Source organism: Galeopterus variegatus, unplaced genomic scaffold (genome assembly GCF_000696425.1).
Source record: "Galeopterus variegatus unplaced genomic scaffold, G_variegatus-3.0.2 Scaffold4361, whole genome shotgun sequence".
Taxonomy (NCBI): domain Eukaryota; kingdom Metazoa; phylum Chordata; class Mammalia; order Dermoptera; family Cynocephalidae; genus Galeopterus; species Galeopterus variegatus.
This window is the reverse complement of record NW_007730472.1, coordinates 1-26,462: the sequence shown is the minus strand read 5'-3', so window position 1 is coordinate 26,462 and position 26,462 is coordinate 1. Positions and strand designations below refer to the sequence as shown.

The 26,462-nt window shown below is 38.6% G+C and overlaps 1 protein-coding gene across 1 annotated transcript; it reads left to right on the top strand.

Annotated features, from left to right (window-relative positions):
• On the top strand, nt 1–23,931 carry ARSF (arylsulfatase F). Its single transcript, XM_008587386.1, has 7 exons — nt 1–89; nt 2,364–2,485; nt 8,672–8,794; nt 11,565–11,994; nt 15,364–15,500; nt 22,032–22,166; nt 23,765–23,931. Exons 1-7 carry the CDS (start codon nt 1–3, stop codon nt 23,929–23,931), a joined length of 1,203 nt encoding a protein of 400 aa, XP_008585608.1.
• Nucleotides 23,932–26,462: the final 2,531 nt, after the last annotated feature.

The following is a 26,462-nucleotide window of genomic DNA, read 5'->3' as shown; positions in this document are numbered from 1 at the left end:
ATGAACGAAGACAAGCCTAATATCCTCCTTATAATGGCTGATGATCTTGGGATTGGAGATTTGGGTTGCTACGGCAATGATACAATAAGGTATAGCTTCATTGAATCATACTTCCAGCTGTCATTCAGGCGTGGATGGGTGACAAATAGACTGCATCTACATGCAAAACCAAACTGATTCATTGTTTTTTGTTGTTGTTGTTTTGTTGTTGTTGGCTTTTGTTCTTGTTTTTGTTTGTTTGTTTTTTAGTTAAAGAGGCAAGAAATACTAAAAGCAGGACTGTCTTGGATTCGAATGTTGATTCTACACTTACCAGCTGTGATGTCCTGGAGAAGTGACTTAACCTCTCTATGCCTTGCTTGTCTTATTTGTAGAATGTAGGAGAACACTGTGAGGTTACTTCAAAACATTCATGGAAATATTTGTATTTTCCCTTAATTCTATTTCTCTGCAAGTTTTTTGAAGTACCTTTATATGTATCTCTGAGTTAATATATGCAAAGTACTTGAAATGGTATCCAGCACATAACAAACCCTCTATGATCTTCTATTATGTGGATGATAATGTATATACATTTTATTCAGCAGAATTAATCGTCGTATGCTTTCACATTTGGGTAGCCAACATATTCTTTAATGTGATGTCCATCTATTTTAACAACAAACATTCTGAAAGAAGAAAAACCAATATGAAACAGAAACTCAGGGCTTTCTGGTAGATTATAAAAGTGGTTTATATAAGCCATGCCCATATAAAACTTAGAAATACATCATTGTAAGGCATACAAATTATATACTTTCAAAATCATTTTGTTGTGTTACTAATAGATGCCAAAGCTAGTAACCACTGTTTTTGATAAAAGAAACTATGAGTCATAAGAAAGTAAATGCTAAAAATTAATTATCGAGTATGACAAAATTAATACTCATATGAGAGCATATAAAAACACATGTCCATGAATAGCAGATATTTACAAGAGAGTATGTTGTGTTGGGAGGTAAATGTTTTACTGAAAATGCTAGATATTTGAGAAGTGAGAAGATATTGTAAAATGCAAAAGCAGAAACATATGCACCAGAGATGCAGTTTAGAAATAATACTTTACTTTGCAAAATGAATCATATTTTAAAAGACAGCAGGCGAATTCCATGTGTAAATGAAACAGTAGATAAATGCCTTGGTAAAGCTGATAATTCTTTCTGCTCCAAGTTATCCTTCACCATTTCTCTTATGTGTAAATCCAGCATGCGTTATATTTTATTTTCATCCAAGAGGCTACTGATTCTCTTCCCTGTAAATCTGTATTTGATTCTCTTCAATCTTCAGGGATTTTTAATTATTCTTTTTTAGTTGACAAAAAAATTATATATATTTATGGTGTACAAGACCATGTTTTGAAGTGTATTGTTGTTTCCTTTGGCAGCTGGCTGGTACAGGGATTGAACTCTGGACCTCACTGTTATCAGAACCATGCTCTAATCAGCCAGTCCCCAAGTGTTTTCATAGACGTAAACATTGTGGAACGGCTGAATAGAGCTAATTAACACATGCATTACCTGACACACTTGTCATCTGTGTGTTGTGAGAACACGTACAATCTACTCCTAGCAATTTTCGAGAACACAATACATTATCATTAAACTATAGCCATTGTGCTCTGCAATAGATTCCTTGAACTTACTCCTCCGGTCTAAGTAAAACTTTACATCCTTTGATCAATAACTCGCACCTCTAATCCCCTAGTAACCACCGTTCTACTCTCTGCTTCTATGAGATCAACATTTTTTAGATCCCACCTGTGAGTGAGATCATGCAGTATTTGTCTTTCTGTGCCTGGTTTATTTCACTTAACATAATGTCCTCCAGGTTCATCCATGTTGTCACAAATGATAGGATTTCCGTGTTTTCTAACATATAATTGTACGGCAGTTTTGAGACCTACGTATACTGTCAGGAAATGTATCTATCAAACGGTTGGGTTGAACGCATCCTTGGGTCTGAAAGTAATCAGCCTGAATTAACCACGCCAGAGATGCTTAAACATTCTAATTTATTACTTTTTTTTAGAGGCAGACATATACTTACTGGATACCATACAGCAGATGCCAATTATACCAATCCCGAAATAAACAACAGCTGCCTGAAATCTCAGTTATATATCACCCTGCTGTGGGCAAAAAAGAATGGTCTCTGCATGCAGTTGCTTGCTGGGCATCTCATAATAAACAGAGATGTTTACCTCCAGACCTCTCCCTTTTTCTCTCCTCCTCTCGCTCTGTCTCTCTCTCTCTCCCTCCCTTCCCAGCTTTTGTACCTCTCTTCTTTACCCTCCTTTTCAATTTCACCTCTGTTTCTCTTTTCAGGACTCCTAACATCGATCGCTTAGCCAAGGAAGGGGTCCAGCTGACCCAGCACATTTCTGCAGCCTCTTTATGCACCCCAAGCCGATCTGCCTTCCTGACGGGAAGATATCCCATCCGATCAGGTCTGTAAATGGGGCATCTGAGCTACACGCTGCTGTCATGTGAGGATACGAGGAAATAAAAATGTGGTTTGAGTATTCTAAAAAGTGGGGGTAAAAAAGGTGCATGCACACACGCACATACTGGTGCCGACATATACATCACTATGTTCCTGGTGGTTACGACTTCACCCTGTGCAGCTAAGTTGTGTCTTCTGACATGGTCATGGCTTATTATTCTGAGCTGTTTGTGACTGGGCGTAGGTTTGGTGTTCCTTCTCAGGAAGAGGAAAAGATCTCTTGGGAGGAAATGATTCATAAATCGTGTCTGTACTCATCCAGGCTGTGACCAGGAAAGATATATCAGGATTTCGAAAACGTTTATTATGCTGTGTTAGCTTTGGAGACAGGAGCACGGTCCCTCTGCTCCATTGATTTTAATCTCAGAGAAAGTGAGGGCAGAAACGGAACACAGAAGAGAGTTACCCCAGGCTCTAGCTGTTGTGTTGCAGTTACACTATTTTAAAATTTAAGGAGAAATTTACACAACTTAAAATTAGCCAATTTGAGGTGTACAACTCAGTGACATTTTGCACATTGGCAATGTTGTGCAAACATCACCTCTATCTTGTTCCATTTCATCACCCCAAATGGACACCCTGTATCCACTAAAAAAGTCACTCCCCCATTGCCCCACCTCCAGCCCCTGGTAACCACTAATCTGCTTTCTATCTCCATGGATTTGTCTGTTCTGGACATTTGATGTAAGTGGGATCATACAGTATGTGGCCTTTTGTGTCAGGCGTCTTTCAGGAAGCACGATGTTTGACAGGTTCTTCCACGTTGCAGCAGGTGTCAGACAGAGCTTCATTCCTTTTTATGGCTGAGTAATATTCCACGTGATGGACCACATTGTGTTTACCTACTCATCTGTTGATGGACATTTGGGCTGTTTCTACCTTTTTGCTATTGTGAATAGTGCTGCTATGAACACGTGTGTACAGGTGTTTCTTTGAATACCTCTTTTCTATTCTTTTGGGTATATTCCTAGGAGTGGAATTGCTGGGTCACATGGCTTTATTTTTGGAGGTGAGCAGAGCAGTCTTGGTTTGTGGGTACAGATGCTGCAGTTTCAGATCAAACAGTGAGATTCAAAGAGGCCAGTACTCAAGTATTGCTTGGGAATCTTAAGTGTGTCATGTACCGTTTCGTGTTTCATGAGCTTTACAATGTCTGGCTTATTTAGTGCTGAGGAAAATTGGGATCAACAAACGTCAAATTATACAGATTCCAGTGATTCTGGGAGGCAGGACAAAGTCATATGTACCAACCCAGTGCCAATCTCTTGATTTTGACTTTGGTGGAAAGGAAAGAAAATGTCGTCTTAGCCCATCATTGCTGTAGCAAAATATCACAGACTGGGTGGCTTATAAACAACAGACATTTATTTCTAACAGTTCTGGAGGCTGGAAGTTCAAGATCAAGGTGTGGCAGGTGCAGTGTCTGGTGAGGAATTTCCTCCTGGTTCATAGATGTCAACTTCCCACTATGTCCTCACATGGTGAAAGGGCTGACAGAGCTCTCTGGGGAGTCTTTTACAAGGACACTAATCCCATTCATGAAGCTCCACCCTCATGACCTCATCACCTGCCCAAATTCCCCACCTCTTTAATGCCATCACTTTTGGGGTGAGGGTTTCAACATAGGAATTTTAGCTGAGGCTATGGCACAAACATTTAGTTCATAACCGGTCTGAAGCTATTAGTTTCTATACAGTGCTTGTCAGAAATTCATACTCACTACTTTTTGATATTTAATTCTTGAATCTGAATTTTTCTCATCTCAGACTTGAAAATCTTTTAAATTAGGAAGCACACATTCAGGAAATTAAAACAAAGGCATAGTTTGATAAATTACCTTAAGGTAAATAAATGCCCTTGTCAATACCAACAACGTTGAGAAATGGAGCTTTAACAGTGATGAATCCCACCCAATCACAAATGCCTTTTCTCCCCCAGAGTGACCATTCTCCTGGCATCGATAGCCACCACTTTCCTGCTATTCTCCATAGTTGCACCACCTAAAAATGTATCCCTAGGTAAAATAGCTCAGCCTTGATTATTTTATAAACATTTAATTGGGTATCTCTTTAAAGTCTCTTTTAATTTTCATGTTCCTCCTTCCTGCTTTGTTTCCTGTTACTGACCATTTTTCTCTTGAAGAGCTCTGACCATTTGACACGTACAGGTTGCTGCAGTCTGAATTTGCTACATGCATCTTTTTGGTGCATTGTACCCTGCTCTCTGTCTTCTGTAAACTAGCAATTGGATATAGCAGCTTGGAGAAGACTCAGGCTCAGTATCTTTGTTAGACCACCAATGGTGTTGGGTCCTTTCATCAGAAAGGACATGGTGTCTGCTGGTGTGATGTTGTTAACTACCACAGACACTCAATACTGAAAGCAATCATTCATTGGCGGTTGCAAAATGGTGACATCTTTATTCTATTTTTTTTTCTTGACACATTCCTATTAAAAAAAAAAAGCAAACGTATAATTGTACGAGTTGGATAACCAGTAAGAAAGACAACTATTCACTTTTCAGTGTTAAGTAACATTTTTCCCCCTATCATCTTTGAAAGGAGCCCCGTTATTTTTATTCATTGTCGATGGTGGTGGTATTAGTGTGAGCTCGTGGATTAAAACATATCTGTTGTGTTCAATCCATCGCAGTTATTGTCTTTATTGCATGCTCAAATTGTGTCACATTGGCCTCAGGAGGCTCTTCTGGTTGGATGCTCTGTCTTTTTGCCACAACTCTAGGGGTTTTTGATCATGCCCTTCCTGTATGTTATGTTGAGATGTTCCAGGCAGAGCTTGTACATTCCTGACCACATCTGGAATCAGCCAGTTTTACAAGAAGCCCTGGTTTCTTTCCATATGAAATGATATTTTTCAAAACCACAGCCTGGGCATTAAGTGATACCTGTTACAACTTGGTGGTTATAGTTTCCAGACCTTTTCATAGGGCAGTGCTAGCAAGTGTTCCTATATTTTTTAAAAAATAATATATATTATGAATGTATACTGCTATTTGCAATAAGAATTCAGCACAAGATTTTTTCTTAATCATTTTCTTATGAATTTTATTGCCTTTCTTCTACAACAGGAATCTTGGTTTATCCCAAATTATGAATGCAGCATTCTCAGAATAGTCATCACAGAGAGAGAGAGAGAGATACAGAGAGAAAGATATTTATATGGATATAGATAGATATTAGGTACATAGACAGATAGACAGATAGATAGCACTTAAGGATTATTTTCATTTTCTATCCCCATCTTCTCCATTTTTATGGATATCCAATATCTATATTAACTCTAGAAATTAAGTGTATATATTGTACCCAGCACCAGCCCTTATATCCATGTTACTTCAGTCCATTTTGAATGTAAGATGCTGGTTCACTAACAAGACTCCTCAACTTGTGAGAACAACATTCCCGGAGATTTTTACAATTATTGTTAGTTTTTAAAATTTTTTTAAAAATTTAAACATAAAAACCTGACTTACATTTTTTTCCTTGAGAATCTTATCAATGTTTCTCAGTTTTCTTCTGCATAAAGCCTTCTTGCTGGAAAGTCTGAAGATAACCCAATTTTCTTTTCCTTAGGTCATTAGTTTTCTTCACCTAGAAAAATATATATAATATATGTTATGTTAAATCTATATTTATTTATTTTATTAATATATTATATATCAACTTAAATGTATATTTCTATGTTGTGTGTGTGTATATATATGCATAATATATATTTCTTTTTCTTTAAAGTTCTATAACTTTATTAGGATATATTGTTTTGTTGGTAATCCTGGATGAATTTTTCAGGCACATGATGTAATATTTCAATATATAATTTCAAACCTTTATATCTTGAGTTATACTTCTAAGAGTGTATAGTGTTCTGCTTCCTTGTTTTATTTTTTCTTCTGCTACTTTTATTATCTCTGTGCTGGATTTTTCTTTAATTATTTTTCCTGTTTTTAGCCTTTTTATTTCTTTATTTCTGTTTAAATTTTAATGTTTCCCCCTTTTTGCATTATATATATATATATGTATATCATAAAGAATTGTCTACTATATTTATTTGCTATGCAGTTCCTTCTAGCTTAAAATTCACTTTTAAAATGATGTTTAGTTTTATTTCTAGTTCTTTTAATGAAATTTCCAGCCTTATTTCTGTTTTTTTCTAATCCTAATACACACACACACACACACACACACACACATATATATATATATATATATTTCATATCTTGAATTTTTTTCAATATCTCTTAGGTTGTTTTAAGATTTTTTTCAGGGTTTTTTTTTTTTTTTTTTTTTGCAGCTGGCTGGTACAGGGATTGAACCCTGGACCTCACTGTTCTCAGAGCCATACTCTAATCAGCTGAGCTAAACAGCCAGCCCCTCAGGTTGTTTTAAAACAATTGGGAGCAGTTTTGATATGTTTTGTGGCCATGACTTTTTGACATATTTTGGTTATCTGAAGGTTCAGGTATTAATTTGCTCTTTGTTCTTTTTTTCGTGTAATAAATTTGTATCCATATTGTCTTTTCTTTCTTCTCAGTTTATGCAAACCTAGTTTTCCTAAGTCTTAGAAGTACATCGAACTAGATGTGTTTTATTTGGAGAGCATCGTTCAGAAATTTAAAAAAATATATTCTAACTTTGAGGAACTCTCTCTCTCGTGTTATTTTTATACAGTATTTAAAACGATGGCTTCTTCAACTCTGAGAGTTCCTGCTCTGATCCCTTTTTCCACATTTATCTGGACCATGTCTTTCTTTTTCATGCATTTTTTCCTGCCTTACTTGATTTTCTTTCCACTTCCAGATGTTGCTGTAGGTAGAACCCTATTTTGGAAGGAGACAGGATGGGCTGGTTTTAAGAGTTCATTGGGGATAAACTAATCCAGCATTTTTAAATTATCTGAGTCCTTGCAATCACTCACTATTGCAATGAGCAAAACCCGTGCAGTTTCATGTGCTTTCCTCTCAGTGGTTTACACTTTCTAGAAAATACCTGCTGTTATTCTGGGGTTCTTCAGTTTCAGGATCACTTGCTTTTTTCTGTTCTTTTTGTATAAACTGAAAATCTTGGATATGTGGGTGGTAGGTATATCTCCACATGCAAGTCACTTAATTTTTCTGTAAATGTTCTTTATGGATTTTTAGCATTTTTCTGTCTTATTGCTCTATTTTTGTGAAGGAATTGAGAGATGTAAAACTACGTACCCCACTTCAGGTGTTTGATGGAAATAAGCTTATACACCTTTACTATGAGTAGAACTAAATCCTTATTGCCAGAAAAAAACAAAAATCCTATGAGGAAAGAGGAAGGGTTGATGTTTCTGTGAAATTTCATTTTTTAACTTTTTTCCCCCCAACATTTTAGACTCCCCAGGAGAGGGCAGGACTATGTTAGCTGTTCATTCAGTAATGAATTATCTTTTGAAAGAATTACCCTGTGTAGTTTGTAGAAACTCAAGAGGCTACGTGTAAAGTCTTACTTGTGACTGTGTATTTGTGTGTGTCTGATAAGGTCTGTGTGTGTGTGTACATGTGTGAATGCAGGAAAGGGCTTAGAATGGGCTTTGTGTTATGGACAAATGTGAGGACATTTGTTTGGAAAACATGATTTCTCACCCCACAGTATTTTTTTCTCTTCCTTACACGTTGCCTCTCTACTTCTGGCCCTAATCTCTCCATGAATCTCTGACTGTCCACTTGACGGGCACTTGTCTGTTAATTGGGGCACTGTGATAAAATGCCATACACTGGGTGGCTTGCAAACAGTAGACATTTATTGCTCACAGTTCTGGAGGCTGGAAGTCCAAGATCAAGGTGTGGCAGGTGCAGTGTCTGGTGAGGACCTGCTTCCTGGTTCATAGACGTGTCCCCACATGGTTGGAAGGGGACATGGGGTTCTCTGGGTCTCTTTTATAAAGACACTAATTCCACCCATGAGGGCTCCACCTTCATCACCTCATCACCTCCCAGAGACTTCATCTCCTAGTACCACCACGTTGGGGATTAGGATTGCAACAGGGGAATTTGTGGGAGAGGGGACACAAACATTCAGTCTGTCATTGCCAGTACTCATTGTGCATTTCTTTAGTTTTCTTTTTGTTTATGACACTACGTTTAGGTATGGTGTCTGATACCAACCACCGTGTCATCCGAACACTTGGAGTTCCTGCTGGACTTCCTCTTAATGAAACAACGTTTGCAGCCTTACTAAAGGAGCAAGGCTACAGCACAGGACTCATAGGTAAGAAACAACCACTGGTTGGGCCGGCCCGGTGGTGCACTGGAGAGTGCACCGCTTGGGAGTGCGGCGGCGCTCCCGCCGAGGGTTCGGATCCCATGTGGAGACCGGTTCCCGCTCACTGGCTGAGCGTGGTACGGGTGCAACACCGAGGGTTGCAATCCCGTTGCCGGTCCCCGGTGCGGGCGCGACACCGAGGGTTGCGATCCCGTTACCGGTCAGTAAAAAAGACAAAAAGGAAAAAAAAAAAAAAGAAAAAAGAAACAACCACTAGTGCTGATCACTTGGTACTAAGGCAATAATAACCTTTGCTCTACCCTTGAGTGATTATTTTCCTGGAAACCCTTTATGTAAAAATATTTTATCATCTTCCCTAGGGCAGACAAGATCCTCTGTATAATCTACAAATGTCATTTCGATTGTCATCTCCTGTCCCTATCCTTTGCACTCCAAGATTAATCAGCTTGTATGTTACATGGTCGTTCACATGCCCACAGGTGCACCTGCTTCCTCTAGAACTGTTCTTAATCATTGTGTTTGGCTCACCTGGGACCCTCTTTGTAATGTCTTACCCCAAAACCCCCCACCCTACACACACATTTCTTCTTGAATGACACCTATTCATCCTTCTCAGAGACAGTTCAGGTATCTGAGACCACTTCTCACCTGATCCCCAAATGCCCAGTTGTTCCTCCTAGGTATTTTTATATCACGCCTTGTACTTTATCTTCAAATAGACCACACTGTACTATGATATATATAAATATAAACATCCCAAGATTATGCTGCTAATACCTCCCAGTACATAAGAACTCGATTGATACTTGCCAAAAGGGGGCACATTTCTCCAGTCTTCGTTGCTGTGTAACCTTAGGAGTTGAGTCCCAGTGGCCTCCGGGGACAAATATTCTGAGTGACCCAACTGGGAAAGCTCCCTGTAGCTTGAGTCCTCCACCCTCTGCAGTGTTCAGAGGAGCAGGGGCTGTCCTCTTCTCTCCACTCCACATGCTCATGGGTCAATTCAGCACAGAAATCCACAGAGCTCCTTTTGGAAATAATTGTGGCCCCTGGTTAATTGCACTGCAGTGAGCAGACAGCGTACTTTGACAGAACCATTGATAACTGCAGATAGACGGGTGTCAGAGAATCACCCTTCTATTTAATTTCACAGATGAGGAAATCGATTCTTTGCAAGGCTGGGCGACACGTGTGAGATGTCTAAAGTGAACATTTTACAAGAATGTCAAATTCGTCTTGCTTCTCATGCCTGGCACAGTTTCTTACCCTATGTTCTTTAACTTGTCTTATTATTTCTTTAAAAGTGAACCACATCAATTTTCTTCTCACTGCGAAAGATGACAGAAGTCTTTGGAGAAACACTTACTGTCCCTATTTAAGAGGCTAGGGTTTCACTTGGCATTAGAATTACATGCCATTTTAAAATTCCTTCCATTTTTGTAACAAATTTGACATCAGTAAGAGAAGACAATCCCTGTCAGCTGCAGTGCAGGAAATCTAAACCGCTAGCATTCCCTTTCACCCGCCTACCCCTGCAGGGACTCAGAGATAGATGTAAGTGCAGGCAGCCCTGATGGGACCCTAACTGCCTGCAGGAATCTGTGAATCTTTGTGGTAGAAACACATGATCACACTCTCCCGGGGCTATGGTGAAGGTCTACATGATAGCAGGACTCACCTGGATACTTTGGTTACCCTTCAAGTTGTGGTAAGTTTTACTAAATAAGTTTCTACGTCAGTGAGCTTTAGTGGGAGACCCTAGGATTACCATGCAACTAGCTGTTCATTCATTCATCTGTGCTGGGTTTATCCTCCAACATTTATCTATATTGAACATTTATCATCTTTCTATGTATATCCATCCATCCATCCATCGTTTATCTTTCTTTCCTTCTTCCTTTCTTCCTTTCTTTCCTTCCTTCTTCCTTCCTTCCTTCTTTCTTTCCTTCTTCCTTCGTTCCTTTCTTTCTTTCCTTCCTTCCTTCTTCCTTCTTCCTTCCTTTCTTTCTTTCCTTCCTTCCTTCCTTCCTTCCTTCCTTCCTTCTTTCTTTCCTTCCTTCATTCCTTCCTTCCTTCCTTCCTTTTTCTTTCTATCCTGTCACCCACCCATCCACCCATCTACCTACCCACTCGCTTATCGATTCATTCCTCTACTCACACATACATTCATACATGTCCTATGTATCCTCGGTTATTTACTTGTATGTATTATACCCATTATAACTATGTATGTATGTATGTATGTATCCATCTATATAAATTATGGATCCTCTGCCTGTTTCTATCATGTGTCTATCTCTGTTGCTGTAACTATCTGTTCGTCTACCTTCCTTCCCATCCATCCATTATCTATCCGTCATTTATCTATCATCTGTCTGTTTATTCATCCATCATCTATAATCTACTTTGTCTCTGTGGTGTATCTATCTTGGTGACTATGACATTGACCTCTCTGTGAATGACAAACTTTCAACGTCACCTTCTTGCTACAATCCCACAATTGTGCTTTCCTCTCTTTATTTCGTAGCCTGCTCGGTTTCTCACAACCAGATCTGAACGTGAACTTTCTCAGTGAAAAGGAACAAACATAAAACGAGGGCTATGTGAAACTCTAATTTTTTTAAGCAAAGGAAAGATACTGGTTTCTTCATGTTGGGACGTTAGCAGATTATTTCTCCTAAAGAATGATCCCATGTTCTTTGTGAAAGCGCCTGATGCTTTTCTGGTGCATGCATGTTTGTGTGTTTAATTTCAGGCAAATGGCACCAGGGCTTAAACTGCCGAACCCGAAATGACCATTGCCACCATCCGTATAACTATGGGTTTGATTTCTTCTACGGCATGCCCTTCACGCTTTACCATCCTTGCTGGCCAGATCCTTCGCGTGACACGGAATTAGCCATTGAGAGCAGACTCTGGCTCTGTGTGCAGCTGGTGGCCATTGCTGTGGTCACCCTCACTGTTGGAAAACTGAGCGGCTGGATCTCCATCCCCTGGCCCCTCATCCTCTCCATGGTTCTATTTGTTTTGCTCCTGGCCTACTTCTGGTACGCCAGCTACACGCCCTCTTTGTACTGGAATTGCCTCCTCATGCGAGAGCAGGAGATCACAGAGCAACCCATGAAGGCGGAAAGAGCCGGGACCATCATGGTGAAGGAGGCCATATCATTTCTGGAAAGGCAGAGGTAATATTTTAAAATGCATGTAATAATGATACTTTAAAAAAAATAGGGAAGGATAATATTTAAAGGAATATTGAGCTAAGAAATGGTAAATCATTAAACACTGTAATAGGGTTAGATGAAAATATGAAATGTACTGAAGACCAGCTGGACTCTTTAGATAGTGCCTAAAGAGGTGGTATTTTGTTTGAGTCCCTGTTATTGAAATGATGCCCTGAAATTTATATTCGGCAGACTTACGGTATACTCAGACTCATAAATCTGCTGTATTAATCTACAATGGTGGATATATTTGTCAGGCAACTAGAGAATAGAATAAGTTGGCCATTTCTTTATCCCTCCATTAGGGAAAAACCTACTTGTGATTTAAAAATCAGAAGACTTCTGTTTCAACATGTGATATTTAAGGGATACTGATTGGATAAGATCCATCGCCAATGGTGATCATTATAAAGCTTGATGTACCCAGGTTACAAAACTGGAAACTTTCCATAGGAAGCACATTTACTTTCCTTTAACTGTTGGACCTTCTTTAGGAAAAGGCTGTGAACGAACTTTTCATTCACATTTTCAATATTGATTGATGGTTGATCCCTGCCAATAGCCACCCTGGGATCTGGACTTCAAAGATAAGTTAACTTTTGGTGGCAGCAGAAGATGTACAAGCACACAATTCAATAAGAAATTGACTAATGGGCACAAGTCTGAGTTGTGAGAGGTCCATACATGTAGTGGATTGAGTTATGTCCCCCCAAAAACTCACTGAAGCTTGAATTGTGTCCCCAAGTTTTTATGCATTAGAAACTTAGCCCCCACTGTGACTGTTAAGAGAGTGGGAAATCCTATTATGGTAATTGAAAGGTAGAGTTTTGAAGAGGTGATTGGATTGTAGGACTGTGCAGTAGTGAATGGATTAAAAATAATGGCCAGGGGTGTGGTTCTGGGGGCTTTAAAAGAAGAGGAGAGTCTGTCTCTGCTCTGCCTCCACCATCTTTCAATATGGGACCCCTGGATCACTGTCACCAACACCAAATGGACTTTGGACTTCCCAGCCTCAGAAATTGTAAGCGATAAATTTTGTTTTTCTTTATAAATTACCCAGTTCTGTGTATTTTGTTATAAGCAACAAAAATGGACTAATACAATAGGGTAGGGTCCTTCCAAGATATCACGGAAGCCACTACTGAGAAAATAATATCTGACCCGAATCTTCAAAGATGAATCAGAACAAGGTAAGGAAAGGAGTTTGCAGGTATTACTGTCAGAGGTGCAAGCGTAAGGAAGATATGATTTGCACGGAGCTGTGAGCAATTTGGTGTTGTTGCCATGGGAAGACTCAAAGCACAAACAATCAGAGAAGAAGTGGATGCAATAGACTATAGTATAGATTTAGTTGATGATGTAAGTCATCTTGTACAACCCCATCAATAGCTTTGTCAATGCTCTGTAGCCCACGTGGAGTGTGGAAGAGATAAAACCATAATGCGCTGTAGATGCAACTGAATTCCTGGTCTCATTGAGAGCAAACCCCATTGTTCTCCTGGAATCATTTCAAATGTGCTGAGTTCCATGAAGGTTTATGGACCAACATGCTACGAGACAGCATCAATTCCCATCTGAAAGTGTAAGAGAAGCAATCCTGTAGTATTCTGCCAGCCAGTTCAAGTCTCCAAACACCTCTATGCATTGTCACTCTGACCTGACATTATCACTTCAAGAACAAATGCTGTTGTTGAAATTCACGTTTTTTATCAAAACCTCTGTCAGGTTTCAGAAGTTCCATATGATCCATAGTTATACAGAAGGACAGAGTTCATGGACACTAGATGCTGTTTTCCTCTAGATTGCCAGTGCATGAGTTTCTGATTGTTGCTGTAACAAATTATCACAAACTTAGTGGCTTAAAACAACACAAATTTATCATCTTTTGGTTCTTGAGGTCAGAAACCCAAAATTAATCTAATATGCTAAAATTAAGATATTGGCAGTGCTGGTTCCTTCTGGAGGCTGTAGTGGGGAATCTGTTCCTTGTTTCTTTTTCATCTTCTAGGAGCTGCTTGCATTCTGTGGTTGGTAGCTTTTTAAACATTTATGACTCAGACTTTCCTGTCTCCCTCTTATAAGGACCCTACTTGTTAAACTGGGTCCACTCAGATAACCCAGGATAATCCACCCATCTCAAGATTCTCCAAGTAGTCACATCTGCAAATTCTCTTTTGCCATGTAAGGTCTCATAGTCAGAGGTTCTGGGGATTAGGATATAAGCATCTTTCAGATGAGGCACTATTCCGCTGACCACACTGAGCACTCTCTATTTTGGCAACTTGGTTTGGAATGCTAAGTGATTTTAAGTCTTTAACCTACAGGTTGCACTCCCTCCAGAGGCTCCAGGGCAGGATCCTTCCTGCCTCTTCCAGCTCCTGGTGGCTCCAGGTGTCCCTGGGTTTGTGGTCACATCACTCCGGTCTCTGCCTCTGTCTTCACGTGGCTTCTCCTCTGTGTCTGTGTCTCCTCTTCTGTCTCTTATAAGGACACTTCTCATTGGATTTAGGAACCACCCTAATCCAGGATAGTCTCATCATAATTAATTACATCTCCAATGACTTTATTTCCAAATAATTTCACATTCCGAGACTCTAACTGAGAATGAATTTTGGGGTGACACTATTCAACCCAGTTCACCACGATACAACTCTTGTTGTTGTTGTTTAATTTCTTTGTTTTTTTTCATTTTTTACACTTCAATGTCTTATCAGAGCATAGGTTTCCCAAAGAGTGGCATTTGTGCTGTGTGCCCCCCAGTTAGCTGAGGACTCACCTTTCACGCAGATGGATTGTCAGAATTTAAGGCCTCATTCGCTGTGTCCTCATGAAAGAACCGATGGTGTGGAGGTGGCTCATGAAGGAGTTTCTGTCTGCATTGTTTGCTCATGGGCTGTGAATGTGTCGAAGTTTCTAAGAAGCCACTCCTGTGACTCCATCCCTTGATATCCCTTCGGGTGTGACTTCGCTTCGAGACTTCATGAGCCATGGGAATGTCTGCCAAACAGAGCTGGACTTGACTTTTAGTGCTGTCATGATAATGAGGGCTACTTTGGCTTACAAGATAATCTTACGTGTGTCCTGGCCTCTGAGAATCAAAGCACTAATGGCAGCATCACCCCAAAGTGTGTGTGTGAAGGGCAGCATTTTGGATACTGGGAGAGAATGAAATCCACTCCAGCCAGGGTGGTCTCTTGTGTCTCTTCTTTCCACGGGGGCACAAAGAAGGAAGGGGACAGTGTCTCTGCAGGAGCTAGTGGCCTAAGAGCAATGCTATTCACCTTTGCTGATTTTGAAAACTCAAAAGCAATGTCCTTGATTTCTTCTCAGGCACAACAGAGGACCCTTTCTGCTGTTCTTTTCTTTTCTTCATGTGCACACGCCTCTTCCCACCACAGATGACTTCATCGGCACCAGCAAGCATGGCTTATATGGGGACAACGTGCAGGAGATGGACTACATGGTGGGTAAGTGGTGGATGGAAACTAGTATGTCTTAATGATGCATGGCACCCAGAAACTGGCCTTGGCCTACCTGAGAAGGAAAAGTTAGGGACGGTCATCTGCAGACGGAAGAGAATTATTTCACACCAGTCACATCCTGACTGGGGTCTCTCTCTACTTGGTTGTGTCTGTCGTCCTCGCCAGACCACAAAACAGATCTCTATGCTCTTTGGTTAAACAGCAAACCTTTGTTTATGATTTGCTGTGCACCGAGGTCTGAGCGCAAAACGCTAAAAACCTAAAACTGCAGAGAGACTGACCATGCAGATGTCAATTCTCAGTGTTTACATGACATATATTGATTAGCCAAACTGATTCGGTTTTCCAACATTAATGAAAGAAAAGCATGAAGGAAATGTACATATTCGCAGGACACAAACTCGAGTTATGTTTCCCCAATCTAGGAGGTCATTATGAAGCATATTTGCTAAACAAAAAGACCATTTGGAAATTAAGCCTGACTAAAGCAAATTCAATCAAACAGTTTCAATTTTCACAATCATATTTTTTTAATATTAAAAAAATATAAATGATATTTTAATCAAATAAATGCACATGTGTAGACGTAGGCAAAGTACATATGTGTGTCTGTTTTGTGTAGTACACATATATGTAGAAACAGGTAGATAGATAAGTGACAGATTATAGAGATAAATGCATAGATAGATAAGATATAGGTAGATGATGGAGATAGATGTATGGGTGGTAGATATGCATAACTCTCCCACGTTCTACCTCCACCAGAACTAGGCAACACAGAATGTTCTTAAAATTCACCTTCCTAATATAGCACCCAATCTCAAAAATTTCATCCGTCCTATTTATCATTCTGTCTTTGAAAGGGAATGAAGTGACCGGCACAAACTCAGGATTTAACACCTTAAAAAAATTTACTTTAAAAGTTTTAATTAATAAAACGTTTTAACAAAATCTAATTTAATAAAATTAATGATGTGACCTAAGGAACCAAGCAAGATACTTCAGGTGTGTCTGTTATTTCCATGGGATTTTCTTAGAGGTGCTCATGTAATATTACACAAATGGATGGGCATGTTTCAGGGCAGTCAGTTTGAAACCTGTGATAATTACTAAATGTATTCAACAGGTGGACAAGCCGTAATATATGAAAAACATGTTTTGAAACGTGCAGCCGCAATTTACATGTCTCTGGAGCCCAAAGCCCTTGCAAGAGTTGCCTGTAAAGCCAGAATTAAGCCTTTAGGAACAATAATCTCCTGCTTCGATAGGTAATTCCAGAAATACTCAAAAGTTTATGTACCTCCAAAGTATCTATCCTAGAACTTGTAATAATACCCTGAATCCCAGGAATTGTTGTTTTTCTTATGAACACTGCTTATTTGCAGAGGTTCCTGGTTAGGGATATGAGACTCATGCATTTGGTAATTATCACGGGTTTCAAACTGAGTGCCGTGAAATAGTGGGGTCTGTTGATGGAACAAACACTTTCAACATGGTGCTTCACAGGGGCTACGCCCTGTTCCAAGGGTGGTTTAGATGGATCCCCATAGACGTCCTAAGAGATGGTTACTGTCTTCGTCAGCACCATGGTTACCCTCCATTATCAGATGAAGAAAGAAAAGCACAGGGTGTTTGGAGACTTTCTCAAGCTTGCCGGACAGGTAGAGTAATCCAAGATTGGACCCCAGCAGCTCGCACTGTAAAACCCATCTTCCTCTTTTGCTGGGCAAAGAACTTGTATTAGCCCGTTTCTGTTGCTTGAAACAAAAAACCTAGAACTGGGTAATTTATAAGAAAACAAAATTTATTGCTTACAGTTTTAGGAGCTGGGAAGTCCAAAGTCTAGGGAACATATCTGCTGGGTGTCTTCCTTCATGGTGGCTTCAGTGACACAGGGTATCCCATTGTGAGATGGTGGACGCAGAGAAAGACCTCAGAAGCACACCCTTTTCAAGCCCTTTTAACACCCTCAGAACCACGCCCCTGACCACCATTATTAACCCAATCACTACTGCACGGTCCTGCAATCTAATCACCTCTTCAAGGCCCCACCTTTCAATTACCATAATAAGGTTCCCCACCCTCTCAACACTGTCACAGTGGAGGTCAAGTTTTTTGGGGGGCACTCAATCCAAGGCAGAACTTACGGGGAGCAATGACAAAAGAGAACTGGGTTATTCTCTGAAGCCTCCTGAAACCTCTCAGACTCCTACATGCTGTCATGTCACCAGGATCGGGAAAGTTCCAGAAACTTCCCCCAACCTGGTTTCCTGGTTCCTGAACATCCAGTGAGAGGCTTCCAATGCAAATAACATTTTTACCCCACCCAGGGAGGAAACCTCTAATATTTAGTTAGTCACACATTCCTAAACGGGAAGGAATTCATCAGCTCAGATCTAATAAAAAGCAGGTTTCTCAAGAATGGAGGTGACAGGTTGCAATGTCCAGAAAGGACAGGAGAAAATGATGCTCTCAGCAGATGAGATAGGAATGGCAGTCTTTGCTGGACCTGTTGGGCAGGAAGTTAAGGTTGGTGGAGCCCTGGGGCTGGGTGTTTAAGGGGAGCAGGAGAAGGGCAGGCAGCTCCCCTGGACAGGGCAGAAAGAACCACAGGACATGCAAAAGTGTCTTCCTAAGTCACCTACATGAGAGGTCTTCAAAAGTTCATGGAATAGTAGTTAACACTAGCATAAAATGAAATATACACATGTGCGTGTGTGTGTGTGTGTGTGTGTGTGTGCGTGTATACAGATATACGAGGGTACTTCAAAAAGTTTATGGAAAAATATAATTGAAACAGAATATGAATTATTTATGAACTTTTCGAAGATCTCCCATGTATGATATACATGAGATACACACATACATGCACACACATGTATATACACACATGCACACACATGAATATATATTTCAATTGATGCTAGTTTTAACCATTTCAACAGCCACTGTCTAATTATTTTTTGACCTCTCTAAACATTAAAATAGAGATATAATAATAGAATAATATCAAGGAGAGACAAAACTCAATGTAATTTGATGTTATTTGTAAAGGACATAATTGCCTATGTTGAAAACATTAGGGAGTATCATAAAACAATATTAACATGTATATTAAATATTATAACATTATAATTATATTTATAATTTTTATTATAGTTATATCACTCATATATAATTATATATCATTAATGTAGTCATATATATTAATATAGTATTATAATACATTTATTAGCATATTTTAATATATTATGCAGTTGTATAATATAACATTATATAATATATAAATATAATACTATATATTATATACATATATACATTAGTAGTTGTTTTATTAGACTTTCTGAAATTTTCAGTATAAACAATATTGGTCCACTACCTCTAATGTCACGTTTGTCTCCTAAGTACACATGTATTTAAGTTTCATGTTAATTTCATTAGTCAGCGTTAGGAAAAATCATTAACAATTCAATTAGCAATGTTTTCCATGCACATTAGGAAACTGAATGAAACAAAAGAAAAACTGGAAGAAACTAGAGTTAAATAGTAAATTTACTTCTGCATGATGTTTCAGAGTTAGTAATATTGAAAGTATGCATGATAAAAAGTATACACAATGGTCCCCTGCAAACTGAAGAAATATTAGCAACAATATGGCAGCATTTTAGTCCTTTAATAAATAAGGAGTTCTATGAATCAATAATAGAAACAGGTAAATCCCAAAAGAAAAATCAGCAGGAGCTAAACATAATCTAAAGATTAGAAATACAAGTATCTGGGGCTGGCCCGTGGCTCACTTGGGAGAGGGTGGTGCTGACGACACCAGGGTCACGGGTTCGGATCCCATATAGGGATGGCCGGTTAGCTCACTGGGTGAGCGTGGTGCTGACAACACCAAGCCAAAGGTTGAGATCCCCTTACGGTCATCTTTTAAAATATATATATATATATATATATTTTTTTTATATGTATATATATATATATATTATATATATATATATACACAAATATCAGAGTAGGTACAGGAAGGAAACCATGATCATTCATGATTGAACGTCATCACCTATCAAACACGAGGAACTGAGAAAATGGCATTGTGACATATCGTTTTGGGGAGTGTAAGACAGCATATCTTATACAGGAATCATTTTTGCAGTTAAGTTTCTTAAGGAAATGTGCAGCAATTCGGGCTAAAATTAACACCAAAAGATGTGCAGCATAGAATTTTTATTAATTGCAAAACCTGAAAATTAACACAAATAAGCAGCAGCAGTGCAGCAGTTGGACGGTTTGTAGTCATTTTTTAGGAAGGACACTTTTCCAGCCTTTCAGCCCAGTTTTCAAACAATTTTTTAAAACATGAGGATTTTTAAAGAAATAACGTTGGATGAGAAAAGCAGGTTGAAAGCTGCACGCGGTACAATCCCAGGCACAGAGACATATCGACAAGCATATGTGACAATTTCTTTAAATGGTCAAATGACAATGTGGGCATGAAGTGGGTGCTCTTCATTTTATTATTTTTATAATTCTTTTTATTTCCATATTTCCTAAATTATGTGATGTTATTTTTCTACTCAAAAAAAATTAGCCTTACTAAGTTTTTTCTTGGGAGAAATATTACATTTTTTTCTAAAAGGCAGCAAGAAGGTTAAAAATAACTCCCATGTGCCCTTCACCCAGATTTCCCAACTGTTACAATGTATCTTCCTTGAATCATTCTAAATGTATTCTTTGTAGAATACATTCTACAATGTATTCTTTCTGTTTCTTCCCTGCCTTCTCTGTCTCCTCCACCTCAACAAACCCCTTCTTCTTTTTTTTTTTCCCCCTCCTGAATATTTGGGACTAAGGTTCGGACATGAGGCTCATTAACTTTAAAAACTTTAATGTGTATTTACAAAAACAAATTCATTCTCCTAGGTAGTTAGCACACGCCTTCGAAATCCGGAAATTAATACTAATGGATCTTACCATTTAATGCACAAATTCCACCCACACGTGGAAAAAGGGACACACACACACACACACACAAACCCGCAAAAAACAAAAAAAGGCAAAACCCCTCAAATAAAACACCTGCTTCCTTTACCCTCTTTCTGTTCTGGTTCATACATTTTTCAGTGGTGTCTGTTCAGACTCCTCCAATGGAAACCAATACTGAGACATCTCCATTCTATCTTGTGGTCAATGATCTTGATGTTCTTCAAGAACATAGACCAGATATTACGTAGAATGTCCCTTGATTTGGTTTAGTTTGGAATTTCCTTTGACAAACGTGGAAGCAATACCATATTCTCACTGTATCCTATCCAGTAACCCAAGAAGAGGTCGACTGGCCCCAAAATGGTGATAAAAATGTTGACCACTTGGTTAAGAGCTGTTTTCTAGATTTCTCCACTGTAACGTTACTTAAGTATTTTGTCACTATTAATTAATTAGACATTAATAAGTATTTAATGGGGGATTCTTTGCAGTTAATCCGATACCTTGGTTCTCACCAAACATTCACGTGCTAGTTTTAACATCCCTGGATGATTTTCTCTTGCATAAATTTTTACTGTGACAGCTGCCAAAAGCCTTGCACTGTTAAAATTTTCTTAGGGCTTCAAAAAGTTAAACTGCTTCCTGAGACTTGACTCTCCCTATGTGCTTTGTCTCTAAAAGAAAATTTCTATAATCCTTTAGGGGTTTTAGTGTTATCTAAGGTAGAACACACAGAATTAGACAAATACTAAATATTAATATTAAATATTAGAGAAATGTTTGCAGAGTAATGAGTTCATTATTCATGATATTGACAGGGTTTTGGAAACTGGGCAAAATTTAACAATTTTCTTATAAAAATGACTAGAAATGTGGTTTATTTTAAGTGTATTCTTCCTCTTTTAACTTGCCCCTTTGAGTCTAATTCATCCTCCTTTCAATGTCCAGCTCTCTATTTCAAATGCTGAATAAGAAGGGAAGGAGTATTGGTTAGGTAAAGAATTACTAAATCACCTGAAGCAGCACATTAATAAATTGTGTGGGCCCAATGACAAAACGTTCTCAGTCCTGCCTTTGTTTCCTCAAACTCTGTGACAATGTCCTCCTCTGTAACTCCATGTGTCATCACAGGCAGAAATGCAACCACACCCCCTCCCTCATATCCAAAGGGGAAAAACTGGGTTTGTCCTTTTACTCTGGAAGAAGGAAAGGACAGAGGGGAATTTGCATTTCTAAATGATGTTAATAGCAGTGGGCGTTCATTTACATTGTCACGATAATTTTTGTTAAAGCGGGTCATCTGTTTTTGTTTAAAAATTTTGTACTCAAATGCATTTCTCTTTGTATGGTTTGGCAAATGAAACCGTTAATGTGCATTTCTTTTCTTCTGTGGCTTTTGAAATTGTGAACGTCACACCAATCCTGATGTCCTTGAAATATCTTCTACCCACCCAGTTAACTTAGGGGTCTCATAGCTCATAGTGTCATTATTTTTACTTGACCCTGCTCCCCCTTTTTTTATTATTTCAGGCAAGCTTCTTGATGCAATTAATGATTTTGGTCTAAGAAACAACACGCTTGTCTACTTTACATCGGACCACGGAGGGCATCTGGAGGCTAGGATAGGTCATGCCCAACTTGGTGGATGGAATGGCATATTCAAAGGTGAGAGGAAATCACGCACAAGGGCTGGTTGTGAATAAGCTCCTTTGTGGTCGTGATAATTAAAGTCTATGAGATGAAGAAAAACTGAACTTGTTTATTTAGTCTGACTCTTAACAAGATGAAGTGTAAATGCAGTATCAAAGACATTGACCTTAAATCTGTCAACATTTCTGTGAACACGAGCAACAAGGTGGGGATATGCTGAAGAAATATCTAGAAATTTGCATCCCTGACAACCTAGGAGACTATAAAATATTAGCACTAGCTGATGTCTTTACCAGAGTCAAATACTCATCAATTGCATTTAGAGACTACTGAGAAAAGATTAAGAAAGAATATAACTATGAAATCGAGGACTGAGACCAGGAATCCTTTGTCATTAAAAAGGCTTTGGTGCTTTCTTCCTAGGACATAGCACAGAAAACAGGCAAGCTTGTCTGAGATATTACAATTAAATCCACATAGAACACAACGTTTTGCATGTGTATCAGCTACTACATATGTGTGGCCTGTAACAAGTATCCTGATGTTAAAAGAAAATTATCTGTACAATGTTAAGTACATTTTAATCATATATCTTGAAAGAGGCTTTGAAGTGTTTTCTAGATATATTCATTATTCATGCAACCAGAGATTCCACAGTCTTAGATTTAGTAGTATATTATCATTTCTGGGCAAATGAGAGGTGTATTTGTTTTTTAGGGCATACACCACCAAAGTGTGTGCTCAGAAGACAAACAAACCCATAGTGGAAATTGCTGTTACAGAAATTTTCACCTATGACAACTTTAAAAAACAATCTCCATTTTTCAACATGCTATAAGTAAGACTCTACTTTGAATAATTTCATAAAATAACAAAAATATATTAAGTCAGTCTGGTGGCCATAGCTCCTAGTTTTCCCACAGAAATCCTGGTTTATGCTTGCCATCCTGGCATAATTAATATTACTGCTTTTATTTTCTAATTTCAGCTTTTATTTTCAATAATACCTTTGTTAGCCCCATAAATTAGCATATAATCATATCATTTAATTAGTTTTCAGCATACTGGAAATAGCCTTGAACAAAACAGGCAGAAATCGTTGTCTTCATAGAGTTTACATTCTTGTGGGAGGAGGAACACCAATTAAAAAAAATGAATAAGAAAATTCTATGATATGTTAGAAGGTGGTAAATACCATAGAAAATAATAGAGCAGAAACAGGGATGGAGAATTATGGGGTGGGGATGCTCTTTTAAATAAAGTGCTCAGACAAGCTTCACTGAGGTTACTTTCAGCAGAGATATGAAAGTATCTGGAAATGAAACAGGTGTACATTTAAGATAAGAGGAGTTTACATAGAGATAACCCATTCAAATAGAATGTAAATATCTCACAGAATGTAATTAATTATGCAATAAAAAACCTACCAGCAGCACAACAAAAAAAATAAATAATTCTGCGGATGTGTACTGCTAACCCCATCAGGACTCTGCACATGTTAGGCACTGAGTGAATGTTGTCTCCATTGATAATAATTTACATTTTAAACACTCTTGCCACAGTGACTGTTTTAACGGGGTGCAATGGCCCAACTTTATTGCAATGTGTTGTAGGTGGAAAAGGCATGGGAGGCTGGGAAGGTGGAATCCGAGTCCCCGGAATTGTACGGTGGCCTGCCAAGTTACCAGCTGGACAGTTCATTGGAGAACCTACAAGTTTAATGGATGTTTTTCCAACTCTGGCAGCAGTGTCAGGAGCAAGACTTCCTCAAGACAGGTGATGCGCTATGATCTGTTAACAAGAGTTCCTTCTCAACTTTCTATTTTTTCTGGGAAAATTCAGGACAAAGGTGTCCACCTCTATCCTGACAGATGCACTTTCTTACCAGTACCTAGGTAATTTTACCTTGATATATGGCTGCGTCTGCTGAGCATTATTTATGTGCCAGAGACCAGTCTTAGATATGAATGCAATGTGTCCCATCATAGATACTTCAATGTTTTCAGTGGGAGAAAGATGAACATAGGAAGGTTTGGAGATGAGGATATGGCAGGTAAAACACACTCACCTGTATTAAAAAAGAAAAAAAAGTCTCTAGTCTATCATGTGCAAGATCCAGGAGGCTGAGATGCAGGTGGGGTGTTTGAGGTGGACTTTGAACTCTAGGGTGAATACTTTGAATTCCAGCAAGTGAAAATCTTTCATACGGAATTGGTTCACTCCCTGGCAGCAACCAACCTAGGTAGGTTTGACACTGACTTGCTGATAGTTCATTGATAGTTCACTCACAGCCCTGCAAGGGAATCCAGGTAAGTCAGACCTACCTCCATTTTTCTCCCCTGAGCTCACTGGCTTATTCTAATGTTTCCTTCTTCACGTAATGAAGTTGATTATTTCTGAAGAAAGATAGGGTGGATCCCAAAGCTTATGGAAACAAAGAAGATCCCCCCTCCCCTCAAAGTTTTGTTTTCCTTGTTTTTAGCCAATAATGGAATTTATTGAGAATCTGTATAAAATAATAACAAAACAGAGCTTTCTTCTACTTGAAAAAAAAAAAAGGCATTCGTCAATTTGAGCTAAATGATTCATTCCAAAAAATAAAAAGGTGATATTATTAGTGACAATGTTATTTTTTTTTTAAGTTACCGACCTCATTGCAATCATAGAAGTAATTTTAGAATATGAGTGGGTTGCATTGGGTTCAGGATATTGGCTCTATTGTAGACTCATGAAGGGTTGAGGAGAATCTCACTCTCAAGTGATATTGGCTTGTGGGCTCTGACTAGGAATTGCTTTCTTAGAAATTATTTGATTTTTATTTTGTCAGAATTAACTCTAAAAATATTATATCTTTATTCTTTATTTCACTTTTCAATGGGAAACAGGAGAATCACTCTATGCAGTTCTAAAAAGTGTGCATGCTTTGGTAAAACTGCAAGTTAATTCATTTTGCTGAAAGTCTCTAGACATGTATATTATATCAGATGTGTCAATGCTAATAAGAAACAAAAGCTGCTCCTACCTGTCAAAGAAAGCTTTGGCTTGATTTTAGCCAGTAAAGAGACCTATGGTGAATTTGTATATAGGTAAACCTGTATATTTTTATCCTACTTTAGTTATTCACATTAAGACAATGAGACTAGACTGCATTTTACAGGTTTCAAGATTTTTTTCGAAAAATATTTTAATATTTTCTGTCCTCCCCAAATTAGGTACTGATGATGCTATTACATGAAAGAAAGAATAGCTAAGCAATTGTTGCAAAAGCAAATATCAAGAGCTAATTAGACAGTCCCACTTCCCCTTTCTGATGTTTAAAAATACATTTTTGATGCTAGTTCCTATTAACAAAATAAGATTAGAGTTTATTTTATAATTTTCAAGAGTTTGCATTAGATGAAGATTTTTTATGCCTGAGAAGAAATTAGGCATTGATGGTGCTGATACGGGAAAGAAAAAAAATTAATGTATATTTTTGATTGTACATATTTTGGGGGTGCAGAATTGACTATCAGTATTTGTGTACAGTATGTGACAATTAAATATTGTGGGCATATTCATCATTACAAATTGTAATAACTCTGTGTCACTTACCCAATTACTCCCTAGCCCCCCCCCCACTTTCCCTTTTCTGCTTCTAGTAACTATAGGTCTGTTCTCTCTTTTTGAAAGTTCAATGTGTTATCGTGGTCTTTCTTTCTTTCCCTTTCTTCCTTCCTTTCCTTCTTTGTTTCTTTCCTTCCTTCCTTCCTTCCTTCTTTCTTTCTTTCTTTCTTTCTTTCTTTCTTTCTTTCTTTCTTTCTTTCTTTCTTTCTTTCTTTCTTTCTTTCTTTCTTTCTTTCATTTCTTTTCTTTCTGACATACTGTACTTTTCTTTCTGTGCCTGGCTTATTTCACTTACAAAAAAAAAAAAATTTTCAAAAACCATTGTGAAATTATTGAAAAAGAAATCATCTAGAAAGTATTCGAAAGCCCCAGCTTCCCCTTTCCAACATTTAGAAATAATTCTGTTAAAACATCTGTTGAATAGCTGACTGGTGAGAACAGAATGTTCAGGTGCAATGATGTCACATCCCATTTGGAAGGAAGACAGACTCTGCTAAGTTCCTTCCACCACCCTTGCATTAAAAAGGAGGGTGAGGTGACACCGAGACAACAGCTGCGGGAGCTGTGCGAGCGGCCGAGCGGCGCCGGGAGCCCGAGCCGAGGGAGCGTGGGGCGGTGGCGGCCTGCGAATTCTTAACAGTGGAAAAAGAGGAAAATGGCGGCGCGTCTGGAGCACCAGTGTCGGGAAACAGCGCGATCCTGAGT

Coding starts and splice junctions, on each gene's coding strand:
- ARSF (XM_008587386.1), top strand. CDS start 1: ATGAACGAAGACAAGCCTAATATCCTCCTTATAATGGCTGATGATCTT. Junction 90..2,363: donor TACGGCAATGATACAATAAG/GTATAGCTTCAT, acceptor TTCTCTTTTCAG/GACTCCTAACATCGATCGCT. Junction 8,795..11,564: donor CTACAGCACAGGACTCATAG/GTAAGAAACAAC, acceptor GTTTAATTTCAG/GCAAATGGCACCAGGGCTTA.